Source organism: Antedon bifida, chromosome 3 (genome assembly GCF_963402885.1).
Source record: "Antedon bifida chromosome 3, ecAntBifi1.1, whole genome shotgun sequence".
Classification (NCBI taxonomy): Eukaryota; Metazoa; Echinodermata; class Crinoidea; order Comatulida; family Antedonidae; genus Antedon; species Antedon bifida.
The window spans coordinates 6,092,431-6,109,741 of NC_136228.1; the positions used below are offsets into that span (position 1 = coordinate 6,092,431).

General features: G+C 33.0%; 6 protein-coding genes across 7 annotated transcripts in view; 2 read left to right on the plus strand and 4 right to left on the minus strand.

The window, feature by feature from the left end:
• LOC144837316 (golgin subfamily A member 2-like) overlaps window positions 1-2,441 on the minus strand; it is a 29,163-nt gene extending 26,722 nt beyond the window's left edge. For both annotated transcript variants that reach the window (XM_078692366.1, XM_078692365.1), the window contains exons 1-4: window positions 2,363-2,441; window positions 1,436-1,594; window positions 1,177-1,232; window positions 347-410 (exon numbers count right to left, since the gene is read on the minus strand). In XM_078692366.1, coding sequence (XP_078548492.1) covers window positions 347-410; window positions 1,177-1,232; window positions 1,436-1,594; window positions 2,363-2,410 — 327 coding nt within the window. In that variant the 5' untranslated portion in view covers window positions 2,411-2,441. The remainder of the gene's footprint in view (window positions 1-346; window positions 411-1,176; window positions 1,233-1,435; window positions 1,595-2,362) is intronic.
• Window positions 2,442-3,390: 949 nt separating this feature from the next.
• Window positions 3,391-6,157, plus strand: LOC144837817 (uncharacterized). The gene is made up of 3 exons (XM_078693087.1): window positions 3,391-3,471; window positions 4,630-4,839; window positions 5,542-6,157. Exons 1-3 carry the CDS (start codon window positions 3,423-3,425, stop codon window positions 5,814-5,816), a joined length of 534 nt encoding a protein of 177 aa, XP_078549213.1. The 5' UTR covers window positions 3,391-3,422; the 3' UTR covers window positions 5,817-6,157.
• Window positions 6,158-6,871: 714 nt separating this feature from the next.
• On the minus strand, window positions 6,872-9,450 carry LOC144838099 (actin-related protein 2/3 complex subunit 5-B-like). The gene is made up of 3 exons (XM_078693458.1): window positions 9,248-9,450; window positions 7,864-8,040; window positions 6,872-7,113 (listed from the first exon to the last, which is right to left on the minus strand). The coding sequence occupies exons 1-3, from the start codon at window positions 9,407-9,409 to the stop codon at window positions 7,051-7,053; spliced, it is 402 nt and encodes a 133-aa protein (XP_078549584.1). The 5' UTR covers window positions 9,410-9,450; the 3' UTR covers window positions 6,872-7,050.
• Window positions 9,451-9,937: 487 nt separating this feature from the next.
• On the minus strand, window positions 9,938-13,113 carry LOC144836831 (actin-related protein 2/3 complex subunit 5-A-like). The gene is made up of 4 exons (XM_078691704.1): window positions 12,850-13,113; window positions 12,534-12,606; window positions 12,010-12,186; window positions 9,938-11,438 (listed from the first exon to the last, which is right to left on the minus strand). The coding sequence occupies exons 1-4, from the start codon at window positions 12,987-12,989 to the stop codon at window positions 11,376-11,378; spliced, it is 453 nt and encodes a 150-aa protein (XP_078547830.1). The 5' UTR covers window positions 12,990-13,113; the 3' UTR covers window positions 9,938-11,375.
• LOC144836832 (large ribosomal subunit protein uL29-like) lies at window positions 13,108-14,965 on the plus strand. The gene is made up of 3 exons (XM_078691705.1): window positions 13,108-13,200; window positions 14,302-14,438; window positions 14,679-14,965. The coding sequence occupies exons 1-3, from the start codon at window positions 13,198-13,200 to the stop codon at window positions 14,908-14,910; spliced, it is 372 nt and encodes a 123-aa protein (XP_078547831.1). The 5' UTR covers window positions 13,108-13,197; the 3' UTR covers window positions 14,911-14,965.
• Window positions 14,966-15,559: 594 nt separating this feature from the next.
• LOC144837417 (N-terminal Xaa-Pro-Lys N-methyltransferase 1-like) lies at window positions 15,560-17,112 on the minus strand. The gene is made up of 2 exons (XM_078692497.1): window positions 16,828-17,112; window positions 15,560-16,588 (listed from the first exon to the last, which is right to left on the minus strand). The coding sequence occupies exons 1-2, from the start codon at window positions 16,993-16,995 to the stop codon at window positions 16,076-16,078; spliced, it is 681 nt and encodes a 226-aa protein (XP_078548623.1). The 5' UTR covers window positions 16,996-17,112; the 3' UTR covers window positions 15,560-16,075.
• Window positions 17,113-17,311: the final 199 nt, after the last annotated feature.

Sequence of the window (17,311 nt, forward strand, 5' to 3'; positions counted from 1 at the left end):
TAATAATGATAATAATGATTGAAAATTCCAAAATTGTGCACTACTTTGTGCACTGTTATTTATTTATGTATTGTAATTAAGACTTATGTGTCAACAACTCAATTTGCAAACCTAAAGGTCTACACTATCCAACTTTATGTGACAAAAAAATGTGATGTGCCCATATATGGACATGATGTCATATCACTACCATATTTGGGCAAATCACACTTTTTTGTCAAGTTGAGTGTAGATAGAGCTTTAAAGTTGAAAATGTGACAACAATATCTTATCTTATTCCATTTTGCAATAAATCATTTTGTCTTGTGTGACCTCTTTTTTGTTGTCTTCTTTAACTTTCACTTACCTCTGATACCAAACCATTTAGTTGATGTTTCATCTGTCTTAAACTTTCACTTGAGGAAATTGTTCTGAAATTGACATTTATGATTTTAAATAATAAATGTAATCATACATAGATCATGTATATGAATGACAATTAAAGGGCTTCTTAGGGGGTGGATGCTAACTTTAGACAGAAATTCTTTTTAAAATGTAGGATGTAGGGTAGCAAATCTAGATGTTTTAACCATTAAAAACAGTTACTGTATACTGTAAATTTAATTAATTCAACTGTTCATATGTTAATCATTATTAATATTCATGTACAATAAAAGTAAAATACACAAATACTGTTTATTTGAAGTAGACAGAACCCCAACTAGAAAAGGTAGTAGCATATAATTCTATTTATAAACTTTGAACAACTTGGATAAATGCAAGTCCCAGGTGGCTAATAATGTCTGGAAATCAAGAGGCCAGGCAGGAGAATTGCTATAGAATTATTGCAATGCAACTTAAATTGCAATAATAAAATAACAGTTAAACATTTTAGTATAATAAATAAATAAAGTATAATTAATAATGAAATATGAAGTTAAGAATTAATGAGTTAGATTAACATATTTTAACATCCTTAAACTGTTAAAGGTACAGTACCAAGAAATAATATAGTTTTTTAAACATTATTTTTTTCTCCAAAGCCATGTTAAATGAGGAATATTTTTTTTCTTTTATTTGAAAAAACAATTTTAGTATTGCAAAAGAATGCATAATATCACCATCTTTATATAGAGTATTAAGTGTTTAGATAGAGTATAGTAGTATTACAAATAATTGTCTTTAGTCTGTCCTTACCTGTTGGAAGTAGGTGGTGACATTTTCTCTACCCTTTGATCACCTGCATGTGTGGCCTATACAGAATATAAACATGATGTACAATAGTTAATTTATAACTGATATTGAGTACTTGTGGTCTCTCCAAATAAAAATTAAATGTTCTACAAATATATAAGATATCATCACTTTTAAAAGGCAGAGCTACACTGTACCTCCTATAATCAACCTCTATTATAATTTAACAAAATTTCTGATGGGGAGTGTCACTTCAACTTACAGGTGTTCTTGGAGCAGTGGCAAAGCTTTCGTATCCATCAATTGAACTTGTTGAGCTTACGTCATTGGCCAATGACCGGTTGTTCACGGATTTGTCAGATTTCTTAACTTTTTGAGCTGGTGAATTAGACGGGGTTTTCTTCTGTTGAAATTGCTTCAACTAAAAATGACAACCAATGCATTAATAAATAATATAACTTTATAAATTACAAACATTTTTATATTATTAGCTAAAGGGGCTGCATCTACTGTAGTCCTTGGCGTTAATCCTATCCAGGCACTATTACATATACAGGTACGCCTAAATAGAGAACATACGTCCAAAATAGCTTACGCTGATTCAAATTGTACTGCTCAATTGGAATCAGGTATTTTGAATCAAAGTGCGAGGATACAAACAAAGTTGAAATCACCACTCACTACAATTTGCACACTATTCATACTAATAAGTTGAACACTGATTCGTTTGTACAACTGATTAGCATCGTAATGCATTGTGTGTGGACCAACCCATCACAATAAATATGGACCGGTGCAGTCTTATTTTAAATTTATAGGCCTACTTACTTTACTGTGTATTGCTAACCTAAATTAAAATTATAATTTTATTATCATATTTTATCATAATAGTATTTATAAATATAGGCCTCGGTTAACGCAAAGCGAAGTGTCAATCTAGGCTTAGCTATGTAGCCCAACTAATAGTAACACTAGCCCTGGCGATAGGACCCTTTTCTGGTTGGGTTTGGCCTGGCTCACCGACCCTGCCGGCCGCGTCTCTGGCTAGCCAGCGCCTACAGCCGCCAACAACTAGGCCTAGCTAGGCTATACACAACTGGAAATTTTATGCAATCCAGGTGACAATTATTTCACACATTTAGGTAATTGGAAATTGTATACATATTTGGGTTTATCTAGTATGTCTCACCTTTCTTCGAGCAGCAGCTAACTTTTGTTGACGACTACTGTCCGCCATTTTGATAGCCTTTAAATTTTGTGACTGTCTAGTAGGCCTTCTATGTTGCTAAAGAAAAAGTTATATCGCGGACACTTTCCATTTCTATTTTCGTATTCCGGTAAACTAAACTATGTTATATTAAACAAATTAAATAAAAAAGTATAAGGTATTTATTAATGTATTTGTATGTAAATTATTTACAATTATGTAATTAGTTATTTTAAATTTTTTCCTGTATTTATAATTATAATAAAGTTAAGTACCTAAATAAATTATCAAATGCGCATGTTTGACACGTCTTCTTGCTCCCACAATGCAACATTTCCTGAGGTGACGTAATCAGTGTGAGTTAAAAGACGTGTGAAAGGGAACTTTCAGTTCACAACGAAAATAAAACAATACTATAATTTACATTTAATTTAAAAAGCGCGAGTACGGAAGTTGAATTCAATTACAGCATGGCACATTATATAATAACGCCCTTTTCATGAAAAAAAAAACATCCTCAAAGGCGCTTGTTAAGACTAAAAAATGAAAAAAAAAGTAAAAAAAATGTTTTTTTGAATAGGCCTACTCATGTAGGTAATAGGTTATAATATCACGTAGGCCTATCACGTTGACAACCATTGGATCGAAAAAATATATATTTAATATAGGTAGGCAGGGTGTTGGAATTGGACCGTTTATTTTGTCAAATCATTATTTTTGTTCGTTTTTTTCAACGGTGAGGTGAATAAAGTGCAAAATAGTCTGATTTTATTAATCTTCATTTTTCGTGTTTCGGAGGACATCTCTACAATCTTTAAAAATTACATAGTTAAAACATGGAGAAAAAATAAATATTTTTTCCTCCATGGTTAAAAAAAAAACCAGTATAACGGACTGATCCATTGCAAATTTCACAATAATGGGAGAGTCCTAATATCTCAGGTGTTGAGTATTTTTCTACATTTATCACATTATACGTTAACTACATGACGCCATGGTGCCGCCGCCGCGTTTTGTAATTAGGATCATCTTTTTACTTTGTATGGATTTTATATTTTTCAAGTTTGATAAATATTCCTACGGTCAATTAGGTACGTTAGTAGTTTAATTAAATTTTAACGATGAGTTCTATTTTTAGTAGGGCCTATTATATCTAGGCTTTATTTTTGACAAGCCTACATTATTAATGTAGATCACTTTAATGTATACTATTCAGTCCAAGTAGGTCATACGTTATTGTCGAAGATGCAATCGACTCTGCTCCTAAATCCTAACACCCTATAACAATGGAATATTGAAATACCAAGTCTCATCAATACTGATTAGATAGGAAGAAGACTATTTTATAGTAAGAAACATACATCACAAATGAAACAAAATTGATCTGCAAAAATCCTACGTTTAAAAAAAAGGTAACTTGCCACAATTTAGGCCTATATTGTAAAATGTAAAATCAATATTCTGTCTGTCACGCACTCTCTGTAGAAGACCACCTTGGGCGAAAATATTCAGATAATAAAATGGCAAGTTCACTATTAGGGCCTATTACCGTAAATTTTGTTTGTGTGTTCTATGGATCTAGCCTAATACACTGTCAAATATAAAGAGCACTTCATACTCCCTTGAATTTCTCCCTTCTGTTTAAAATTACATGAAACTGACTCTAAACAATTTCAATTTAATTTATTTCCACAACTTAATAAAATACATACATAAATGCAATGAAGTGATTATGTGGGTGGGGGGGGGGGGGGGGGGAGTCATATAAGTCATAAAGACTTTGAGTTTGACTCATCCCAAGATAAAAAAAAATATACATAAACTAATAATAAATAAAAGAAAACTCAAAGCTACAATTTCTATTTAAACCATATTATCCTATCTTAACTGGTCTAATAAAATATATATATTTAACGTTCATCATATCTTGAAAGTAAATAGTTCTTGTATACTAATTTAAATTTAGAAATTGTAGATGCATTTTTAATATCTACATGGATTGAATTCGATAATTTAGCTCCTTGCTATTTAATAGAGTTCTTGATCAAATTGTTGGTACATTTACAGTAGGTAAAAGATAATCACTTGCATTGCGTGTAATATGACTATGTAGTTGACTATGTTTCATAAAGTAGTTATTAAATGATTTATTAAATTCGTATTTGTACATAAAGAAAGCAGATTGCAAACTATTGATATCAAATATAACAGTATTATTATTTAATGTGTTTTTGTTTAAAATCCTCTAGAAAATTATCGCGATGATAAGCAATGTGGAGGAAGCGTGCTTGCGCCAAACGGTGAAGTTGCTATTTGTCCGTGCATGTGCTGTTCAAACTGGGGATGGTGCGGTATCACTGATGACCACTGCTTGTGTCCTGAATGCCAGGACCAAAGGCATATATGCCCAACTACCCTCCCACCAACCACACCCCCGCCAACTACTTTACCACCTCCAGGTAGGTACTGAGTATTCTTGGTTATATGTGCCCACCACCTCCCAAGCTCTTTAATGCGTGGTTTCCACTGGCGACGCAACACAAGGACGTAACGCAACGCAAGTGAATTGACCAATCACAAGCGATGGCTTATTCGCTTTTGATTGCTAACTGTCTATAACTTCGCTTGTCATTGGTTAAAACGCTTGCGTTGCGTTTACGTCCTTGCGTTACGTTCTAGTGGGAACCAAGCTTAAAGCTTGGTTCCCACTACCGACGCAACGTAACGCAACCGACGCAACGTATGAAATGACCTTTTGCCTTGCGTTGTTGAGTGAAATCAATTTGATTTGATTTCCCGTAGCGATGTTTTCAGCAATGTTGCGTCGATCGTCGGTTCCCACTTGTGATTACGCAATACAGCACTTTGCGTCGAAGCGTTACGTTGCGTTTCGTTCTAGTGGGAACCAAACTTAAGTATAAATGATGATAACGCACATTATATTGTAAAGACCGGGTCCACAGCGAGGAATTGGAATTATCCAATTACAAATAGTATTTTATAAATAATCTTCCTTTAAATTTGGTCAGTAACAGCATCACATCCAGAATACATAACGTCGCGCGCGCGTGCCAAACCCGCGTGTATCATCATCAGCATTTGAACGCGACGTGCGTCCAAGCTGTGTTATAGTTTCATGTGTGTCATTATTTGAATTCTAGTAATCTACTACGCTACTTTTCGGAAGATTATTGGCAGGTGCTTAGCTCAAACAAATGGCTCTGATTTTGAACTACAAGTCGGCAGTAGCACTCGGTGTGGAAAGGCTTGTCTAATGATCAGCCTCCTTAGTTCAGGCTGTAGTGCATTTGGATTTGATCGTGCATTTTCTGACAATGTTGACTGCTTTCTCTACAATGCAACCACTTGGACATTGCAAGATTTACCAACTTATATTAGACAACAGCGTGGATGTAATTTCTATATAATGCCATAGATTAAGAATTTTAATGCGTCCTTATTTCCAGTAAAGATGTATTGTCCCCCAAAAACATGAAAAATGAAGATCAATTAAATCAGACTTTGAATAGGTTATTGTGTAGTTTTAATCAAGTTAATCACTTCCATAGAAAAAATACCCCAAAAAATAATGTTTTCACTTATAAAATAATAATAAATTCAACCAATTGACAGCCAATTTGACCATTTTTTACTAGATCCAATTTTTGGTCAAAGTGGATAACTATTATGTGACATTGAAATGGCATATTCAACAACAAAAATTGTACAAATTATTTTTCAGGGGGACAATACATCTTTAATGTTTATCGCTTCTGAATCAAATGATGCAAAATGTAAATATGATAAAAAATGTTGTAGAAAACAGAATTGTAAACTTCTTATACAGGAAGGACCATTGCCATCAATTATAAAATACTGAAATTGTAATTATAATCGATGACTAAAAAAATGTGAATGAATCAAATGAAAAATGAAATGAATGAATAGGCATGAAATCAATTTCAATGGAATTTCAATATCTGTTTTTTGTTAAATAAGTTATTTCAAGTTATTATTCATAGACACAACACACAACCATCCTGCCCATAGGAAAGCATCATATGTCGCAGCTGATGATGACGATAATGATGATTGTATTTCAAAATAAGAATAATTGTTTGTTTGATTAGAAAAATTTAATTAGTGTTTTGTGAATTTATTCAAGATATTGAAGTAATATTAAACTCTGTCTACACTATCAAACTAGTTTGACAAAAAAAGTGTGATGTCCCCAAATATGGGAGTGATATGCTTAAATACGGTAGTGATATGACATCATCATGTCCATGGGCACAACACATGTTTTTGTCACGTAAGGTTTGATAGTGTAGACAGAAAATTAAAATCAACAAATATTGTCTGATTTTCTAAAGCTTTACGAGATAATATAGATCAGTAAAAACAGAAATAACAGTACACAAATTGTAATCATAATTATGTATAGGCCTTCACAATATAATACACTTAAAACACTTGTATGTAAGGTTATAGTGTTAACAAATAAATGTACATCTTCATTGAAATGAAATATTCTTAATTACATTTTGTGTGATAAATGAATGTTTATTATCTTGTGCTAAAGTTCTTTTTTGTCAATAAATGTAAATTAAATGAGCTAGGCGTTCTCCTCCGCGGTAGAATGGACAGTTTCAGATGCCGTGAAAGAGTGCTCAGAGTGGTCTCCTCGTTGTTAGGGCTCTACTGATGCAACCATTGCCGCCAATGATGTGAACCTGTTGAAAATAAAAACTATCAAATTATCAAACCCTATAATAAGACATAGAGTACTCTGTAAATCGTTCAAAGTATGTACAGTGCAATAATACAAAATGTATACCATTTTCGGGTACAATTATACAGTACACTACTGTTACATAATTGCCATATTTTCTAATTATATTTTCATATTTTAAATTGTCACAATTCTTCTATTATATAAAAAAAAATCTTTTATGGGATTGCATTTTGAAAATAAAAATGATCTTGAATTGAAATTGTACAATAGCAAGCAATAACTATTGTTTTATTAGGCAATTGATGTTAGATTAGGAAATTAAAACCGCGTTTACTGATGTAATGCAATCTACCACGTTTTTCACATTTGTCTCAGTCTGAGGTATATATCATTTTTCCATCACCACACCATTATCGTTGTTGTATAGGCCTAACTAATTATGAAAATAATAGGTTTGTTGAAACACGACTTATTCGGTGAAAAAGATAAATCTACAAATACCATCGCCGTTATCTTTTCATAATATTCGGCCATAGCGCGCCAGCGCATACTTCAGTATCTGTTCGAATCGATACACTATCAAACGTGCTTGACAAAAAGTGTGATGTGCCCAAATATGATATTGATATGATGTTATCGTATCCATATATGGGCATTTCTTTTTTGTTGTCGACTCACATAGAGTTTGATAGTGTAGACTGAGCTTTATATTATATGGAAGAACGTGGTATGCACGTGAAATACATACCTTCTGATGCCATGCTAATAGAACAGCACATGATTGACTGGAAGGCTCGTTAAATCCTTTATAGATATACTGCATTAAAGCATCTAAGTCTTCCTCATCCAGAGATTGAATAGCTTTATCTATCTCAGTCGATTTGAAAGAGGTCAATACCTGTGTCACTAAAGACGAGCACATGTTCTACATTTGAAATAAAGTTTAATTATATTCAGGAGAATTAAATAGTTATTTTATAACGAGATGATGAGTAATATAATATAGACCAAACTAGTCAGAATGGACACAATTATTAACGGTTATGGCAAGTATACATATACAACACAATAGAGCACGAGAGACGAAGACAAGGAATCATGGAGTGATGACATCAAGAAAAATCTGACATAAAGAAGCGAATTACTAGTTGGAAAGCCATGGTGGCCAACCTTCGTATCAACACAGCATAATATAATGATGATGATAAGAATTTATGATGTTGAAGATGGTGATGATGAAGATGATGATAATGAATATGTCAGATGATGATGATGATGTCAGATGATGATGATGATGATGATGATGATGACGAAGATGATGATGATGATGAATATGAGATGGTGATGATGATGTCAATAATGATGATGGTGACGATGATGGTGACGATGATGATGATGGTGACGATGATGATGAATGTTGATGATGTTGATGATGTTGATGATGTTGATGATGATAATAAATGATGGCAACGGCGATGTTGACGACGACGACGACGATGAGTGGATATGGAGAAAGACGTCCACGACTTACACGTAGTTTGTCATCTGTCGATCCATAGGGTGGGTTCTGAAGAACAGCGTGTAGTACTTCTTGTTTCTTTCCTGTATATTGTAAGTCAAGGCAATTTAAATGAGTGTAAAAAGTATATATACATTATCAAACTTTACAGAATAAAGCTTTTATGCAAATTTGGCTTCTGCAGTTTGCCGAAGTTTGTAAACTGGTCTACACATTTGGAAAAACATTGCTTGAAAAACTCCGAGTTTGCAAACAAAAGTTTAGCAAGGCGGACTATCAGCCGATAGAGTACTGTATCTATTTCCGAAGTATCATAGGAATATTAGGTAATACAACATCACATGTATCTAGAAGTAACCAAACTTTATGTGATACAGGCACCCCATGTGATATAAATACTGTATAATACCAACCATTGAGTTCGGAATAGTATGTGGCGCTACAGCACTGAGAATCGGGCGAGATTATATGTTTTGATCTAGACAACACATCTCAGACGTCTGATTCAAGATTCAAGAAATTTTATTTGTCCATAAAAATGGAAATTCACTTTGCTTGGTAGAGTCTGTATCATAGAATTCGCCTAATAAATTGAATTTTCTGAAATTAGGACCGAAAATCGGCCAATCAAAGGATATTCTCTCAAGAGAGTTGTCACGTGGGCTCTGTCTGGTCCGCTGGATACATTATCTTCAACAACATCTTTAAAAGCATTCTCATCTAACTCATCTATGTTGACTGTTCTGAAGCGGCGGTTACCTGTTGTCTTCGACATTGTTCACAATGTTTTCAGAAATAAGCCCAGTTTTCTTCAGGGTGATGGTTGAGTCAGTACAATTTAACCTGGACTTTGAAACGTACTTTAGATATTGTTTATATTTATATATTTGTTTTATTGTCGATAATAAAGCGGGTGCTTGAACCGCAATAGTTGTGCACCCGGACTTGCTTGTCATTAAATTTGTCTAATGATTTTGGTAATGGAGATTTGTTAATTAACCTATTAAAAGAATTTGCTAAAATTTTTCATAAATTTATAATGGATGATCCTTCGCGCGTCGTGTTTGGTAAAATTGCTTGCACGGTGCGCTTACGTCATCAATTGCGTTGCGTCGAAGATCAACTTTATGTGACAACAAAATGTGATGTGCCCATATATGGACACTATGACATCACGTCACTACCATATTTGGGCATATCACTACCATATTTGGGCACATCAATATCATATTTTGGCATATCTCTACCATATTTAGGCGCTACAAATCAAATATACCACAATAAAAAATAATACAAACAGAAATCAAAACACGAAGACGATTTTATTAACTTTTACAAGAAAAAAAAATTGCAGATGGTATAGAAAACAATTTTAAAATAGAAAAGATATTTAAAGTTTATGGCATGTAGTAACTGGCTTCTGGCAATACTCTAAAATCGTATTTTACACTGAAAAGTTATACAAACTTATTGTTTGCAATGCAAGAACTAAATTATGAATATTAACTGTTAAAAAATAAATATTAAAAATAACTGAAAACTATAAATATTCTACCCAGGATTTAAATGTATTCAACAGTAGTTGGTTGTAAAAGAACACTCACTCTGTTGCTATGCTACTCATAACAATTTAATAAAAAAATGTTTTTCGTTGTTAAATTGACAATCGTCTTTTGACTATTGAAAGATAAACAACAGAAATACATTACTGTGATTTAAAATACAGTACAGTATAATCAATAATATTGGAATAATAAATAATAATATTGAATCATTAGAGACAATATAATTAACAAGGCCAACAGCCATAAGTCGCATGCTAAAACGCATAGTGATACCAGACCGACCGACCGACCGACATAGTGAACTATAGAGTCGCGTCCACGCGACTAAAAATGGGAAAATCCATAACTTTGTTTCTCCACAAACTGTCCACTGCTGACAGCAATGCATATTCATAACATCTCTTATGAATATTCATAACATCTCTTATGAATATTCATAACATCTCTCTTGAATAATCACATCTATTTTGAATATTCATAACATGTATGAATATACATTGTCTGTCAGCAAGTGAAATTAACATTTCACAGCCTTTATTTTTATGGATCATAAAAAAAAATATTCCAAAAAACATCATTTAATCTCAATATAGTACTAATATAGTATTCCCATTTTATGTATCATATCATGTATTATAAATTATATTCTAACTTACTGGAAATTATGACATTAAAAAAATATATAAGCAATAAATTTGTCATGCTAATCATAAACTATAATTTTTAATGATAACTTTATAATAAATTTGTAATATACGAGATGAAATTGATGACAAAAATGATCTTTTAATGAAAAATCTTTTAGAATAGAAAGTTCAACTTGCTGACCTACTGTATAATATATGCAAATTAAGTAACATAATATTTACATAATTTGCAAATAAGACAAAATCATTTGCATAAGTGGGAAAGATGGATTGAGCCAGATAAACCCAGTCAATAAAAAAACAAGATGACCTTTGACATGACAGAATAGAAAAGAACATGTCATTTAATTGTATATTAGGCCGACAACACATACAAAGAATAAGTTGGCTTCATTTGTTTAATTTTAGGTTATTGCAAATTGAAAACTCCCTATGACTGCTATTACAGCATGCGTAGAAAAATACTTTGTTCTATTCATTTTTCATATTCTATGACTGTGGCTATCTATCTGTTGTTAATGCTATTTCCTCAAACAGATTTCCTGTCAGTGAGACATCGGATAATGATACCAAGTTCTCCAACCGCCACAACCTGAAAAAAATATCAAACAAAATGTAGTATTAAGCCTGGTCGGGTCAGTGCTTGGGTCGCACTCACCTTTTGACAGCTAAAATGACATTATAAACAACTTTTCGATATCTATATTTTTTACAGACTACTAATAATAAATGTTAAGCTCAGTCTGTCTGCACTATCAAACTAGATTGACAAAAAAAGTGTGATGTGCCCAAATACGGTAGTGATATGCTCAAATATAGTAGTGATATGGCATCATCATGTCCATATATGGGCACATCACATTTTGTTGTCACATAAAGTTTGATAGTGTATACAAAGCTTTAGTACTTCAGGTTTAAAAGACCCAGATGCGGTTCGTTATTTTTGTTAAAAAGTGCCAAGTATGTACGTATGATTGTGAAAACCTCACAAGACTATTAACCATTATGTTCACTTACTGCTGGTCGCTTGTTTGAAAATAAAAGGGCACTTAAGGAAAAAGACCCCTGGAATCATAATTAAATTGATTTAATTGCAATTTGTAATTACAACTTTAAACCAAAACAAGCATCTGACATGACCCCAGACAGCAAAAGGCACTTACTTTTTCATGCCATGATAGAAGGATTCCACAGGTATTTTCACTAGGCTCAGCAAACCCTCTGTAGACATACTTCATTAAAACGTCTTTTGAATCGTCGTCTAGTGCATTTATTCCTGAATCAATATCTGACGTTTTGAACGAGGAGAGAACTCGGATGACAAGCGAAAATGTTTTATCCTGTAAATAAAAAATGGTTGAATCAACAATCAGGAGAATATGTTTAAAGTTTCTACTCGTAATTGTGTTTAAATAAATAGTAATGCTGTACGACGTGACTGATTAAATATAATGATGGCGGTGATAAATATTAAATATATAAAAAGATAAAAATGACAATGACAAAGCTGATGACAATATGCATATTCATAAGAGATGTTGTAAATATTCATGAGATGTTATGAATAATAATGATTTTAAATTGATAATGGTTGATGGATGTGTTGATGGGTGCTGCTGATGACAAAATATTGATATGATATTAAATGATAACACGTTGATTGATGGCAGATCATACAATACATTACCTTAACAGCTTGATTTTTAGTGTTAAGAGGTGGGTTCTTTAGTACAGCTTGTAATGCTTCTATATTTTGCTTAGTATTCTTTGGTTAAAGAAATAACAACAAGGTATCACCTTTCATCAAATCATCATCTGACATTTATCAAATGTTTTGTCTATTTCTATTTCATACGTCAATCTAATCATTCATTTAGAGGCAGATATTTGAGGTTTATTGTGTTAACTAAGTAATATAGAATGTCACAAAACAGATAGGACTAGATAAAGCATTTGAAAATATAACTAAACCTAGCTTTTTATGCATACAAAATAAAGGATATTTGTTTAGTAATCTTTGAATTTCTGATTCATCTGGTCCACTGGATTCCTGTCCCTCAACTTGGTCGTCTTGAAATTTATTTTCATCAAATTCATCCACGTCAACTTTCCTAAACATAGAACTTCCAGTATTCTTCGACATTTTGGTACCTTTATTTTAGAATTTTCCTCACAAAACTACAAATAAACTGCATACAAATACACTGCAACTCAGCTCCTGCACACTGTACTTCCTGATATTTTTTCACACCCGATATATCGTGACCTCTCTGAAGGTCAACTAGTTAACTTCCGTGTATCCCATCCTGCTTTGAGGCCTTTTTTATTTTGGACTTTCGGCCAACAGCAGAATGGTATGACTATGGAATAAAATCTAGTATTATTTAGTTAAACAAATACAATCAATAGCTATATTATACACATAATTAAACAATATTAATATCAGATTACGGCTACGTTAAAATTAGTAAATATATTTTGCTCTGTCAGTGGAATTCTTTCCGTAGATTTAAGTGGTTACTTTGACCCAACTGCAGTCGGCTATGCTTGTTTGGCCCTGTGTGTCGAGTATGGGTAGGCTAGGCCTAGCTAAACAAATCTACACGTAAATTAGATAAGTAATGCAATTTGTGTTGGAATATGATGTTAGGCGAATATCGGACGCCGATAATAAGCTTTTTTTGCTTTTTGTGTACAGTATTCTACCGAACCAACATTGTCATTAAACAATGTTCAATAAATACAAATTTTAATTTTAATGTCAATCAATGATTTGATATTTGATAATGCACTTGTCAATTGTATGACCCACTATACGACCCCCGGGAGAGGTGCGTCATTTGTCCGATGTGCGTCATACTTTTGAATACCATGACGCACCCGTGCGTCAAAAAGGTGACTTACCTTTAGGTGACCATGACGCACCCATTTTGACGCACTGTGACCATGTTGTTTATGATATGGTGGGTGGTAAAGTGACGGACATTGACACACCTTGTTCATTGATGTGACATACCATCTAGGTTTTTTGACGCACCCCTGCGTCAGTAATTATTTGTAAATGACGCACCCATGACGCACCTCTCCCGGGGGTCGTATAGTGGGTCATACAATTGACAAGTGCATAAGTATGCAACGTATGAAAATATTATGTATACCATGACGCACCCCTGCATCAAAAAAGTTACTTACCTTTACGTGACAATGATGCACCCATTTTAAAATTAGTGATGGCCCTTTTAAGTTTTAAAAAAGATCAATGACGCACCATGACTGTCCTTTTGTGGTACAGTGACCGACATTGATCTTGATGTATTAATTATTTGTAAATGACCACTTATCCCAGTTCAATACTCAACAACAATTTTTTTGCTATTAAATTTACGTTTAAAACATGTAAATTTACCATGCTACTGTATCTTAAATATTTATGATAAATATGATGTTTCTTTCAGGCGAAGATAAAAGCCCATGAGTTGCGTGGAAAGAAAAGGGACGAACTCGAAGATCAACTCGGCAAGCTGCGGCAAGAACTTGCCCAACTTAGAGTTGCCAAGGTGACCGGGGGCCAAGCCAACAAACTTTCTAAAATGTAAGATTTTGGTTTTTTGTTTGTTGTGTGATATTACGCTAAATTTTTCAGGCTGACTGACCATAAAAAAACATTGATGTTAAACCAGGAATGTTGATACAGTAGTTAAATGTATGTTTATATTTTCCTTTATGTAAGTAATGTATACCGATTACTGTATGCATATATTGTAATAATGTTAAAAAAACTATCCACAATGTTTCATATGTACTTAAACTTTATAAATTATCTTTTGTTTAGCCGTGTTGTGAGGAAAAGTATTGCAAGGTGCTTGACTGTTTACAACCAATCACAAAAAGAAAATCTTCGCAAATTCTACAAAGGCAAGAAATATAAGCCTTTGGACATTCGCCCGAAGAAGACTCGTGCCATCCGTCGTGCACTCACAAAGAGCGAGTTGGCAAGAAAAACACGTAAACAAATAAGAAAGGAACGATTGTACCCCATGAGGAAATTTGCCCTGAAAGCGTAAATACCAACTTCTCTTTGTAAGATAGTAATGTCAAAGTAATAAAAAAAAATTGTGAAAAAACCTTGTTAGTTTTTGTTTTAGAGTATTGTTGTATGGCTTCAGTTGGTACATTCTATAGTCGCCACAGATTGACTTCTTTAGTAATTTTTATGAATGGATAACCATGGAGCTATCATTGGATAACTAATTACAGTATTGGTGGCACGAGTCCTAATAATGTAGTAAGTACTGTACTGTCTGTTTTGATTTTACGATCATTCAGGGAAAATATCTTTCATTAGTTCTCAGTACAACAAAATTCCAACGTGTAGTTCGCGCTAGAACTTGATATTCTTTGAAAACAAATCAAGGATACTCTTGAATTGTATGTTAATTTGAGCATTAACAATATCATTGGTTCCCCATACACAACAAATTAAAAAATTCTTTTGACTGGATCATTAACGACACAATATGATACAGTAAATCTGCCAAGATATCTACAACAGTTTGTCTGCAGTCAAAAATTTAGTCTAGGTTCCAGAGCAAAACAAAAAAGCTTTTGGTATGTATGCGTTCGTGCCAAAAATACTTTAGCTGAAATCACCAGACAAAAATTAAAACAATGATGGGAGACGGGCAGCAACATAAACAATACTGAAACTGAATGAAACATTGTAATAAAACATTCTTTATTACTTAATAATAAGGCACTTAATTTACTGTGATTGGAACAATGTGATTCAATATGCGAGGCTGTCGCCAAGTCATCAAAACCAAAGATTCTGTTAAAGATATTGAATAATTATACTGTACAATACTGTTCTTAATATAGACTTTCTTTCAATTATCTAATAAATATGTTTAGTAAAGTACTGAAAAATATAGTATAATAATTTATAGTAGCCTCTAGTTTGTAGAAGTGCTTAAAATACTGTTTACTGAAGCTAAATAACATGTCCCTGCTTTTAAAAAGGTAATGATGTGGTTTTCAGCCATTATTATCATTACGCATTTAAAAAAACTTGAATCTGATGTACTCTACAATAACGTTTGATATAATGAATTTATAAATATAGATAAAAATATAAGTAAAGCACCAAAAAGCACTTTGACATTTTTGGGGGAACTAGACCAGAGTAAAGTGTGTCAGATTTTGTCGGTGACTATATGTGACGTCGTTAGATTATCTCAATGCAATCATTTTAACCGTGTAAAGTTCTAAAGGAAAATTTCTCTGTGTGTACTCCTTGACAACTGTGACATCAGCTAATTTGAATATTTTCTGCATCTCATTATAAGAGCGGGTAAAAGAGCTATCTTGATCATCAAAGATGACACCATCTTTAGCGATATTCTCCTTTATGCAAATTAACCCACCATCCATTAGCCCCTCTTTGCATCTTTTAAGAAAAGAGACCAGGTGGTCATCTGACAGGTGGCCTAAAACCCACTGGCACCAAATAAGGTCATACTCGGCGGATGATGGTGTAAAATCTTGAAGTCCTTTGTGTATATATTTCCCGACTCGATCAGCTGTATCACCGAGATATGTTTTAGCTTCGTCCAAAAATGATTTCTCTTGCTCTAGTAAATCAACTGACTGGAAAATTGGTAAAAGTAGGTGTTTTGAAACTCTGCCAATACCTGCACCACAATCCAATGCCTTTCTGTTCTGCATTCTCTGCGCCCATGGTGCCTAAAAAAAGAAAAAAAATTATAACATAAATAATGTATGGATTTAATAGACTGACATCAGAAATATTTATACTATACTATTATCTCAATACCAACGCAAAGTTTGCGATAATTTCTTGAAAAGCACAATCATCGCTTAAACGATAGCCTATTATTGAGTGCAAACTCTCTATGTAAAAACATAGTCCTTGTACAATTGCACTGAATATTCATAATATGATATTAATGAACCTTACTTACATGCAAAAAAAACTTCAAAAATTTCTGAGATCCTATAATATCATTGCTGGATATTGACCCGTATCCACCAAGCATGCCATCTACAGTGGCTGGGATTTTTTTCCAATATTCTTTGGCATCGGAATAAAATGTGTTTTGGTTCATGGTCTCTTTGGCTTCTTCTGCCATACTCTTAACTGAATGAAGCTAAATACTAAACATGGGAAGTAACAAAATATAGTTTTTAGTATAAATTCAGTTCAATCAACACATGCTCATTTCTCATTTTTCTCAAATCCAATACAAATAGCGCCCTCAGTGGGAAACTAATGAGGATTTGTATTTTGTGTACATACTCCCTTCATTTAAGTATGTTTTTACTCTACCAATTGTTTACTTAATTATTCTAAAATCAGAGAATTACAAAATGAACAGATATTTGATAAATTACTTCTAATTAAAAAAATACAAGTAAACTTTTGCATAAAGTAAACTAATAGTAGTA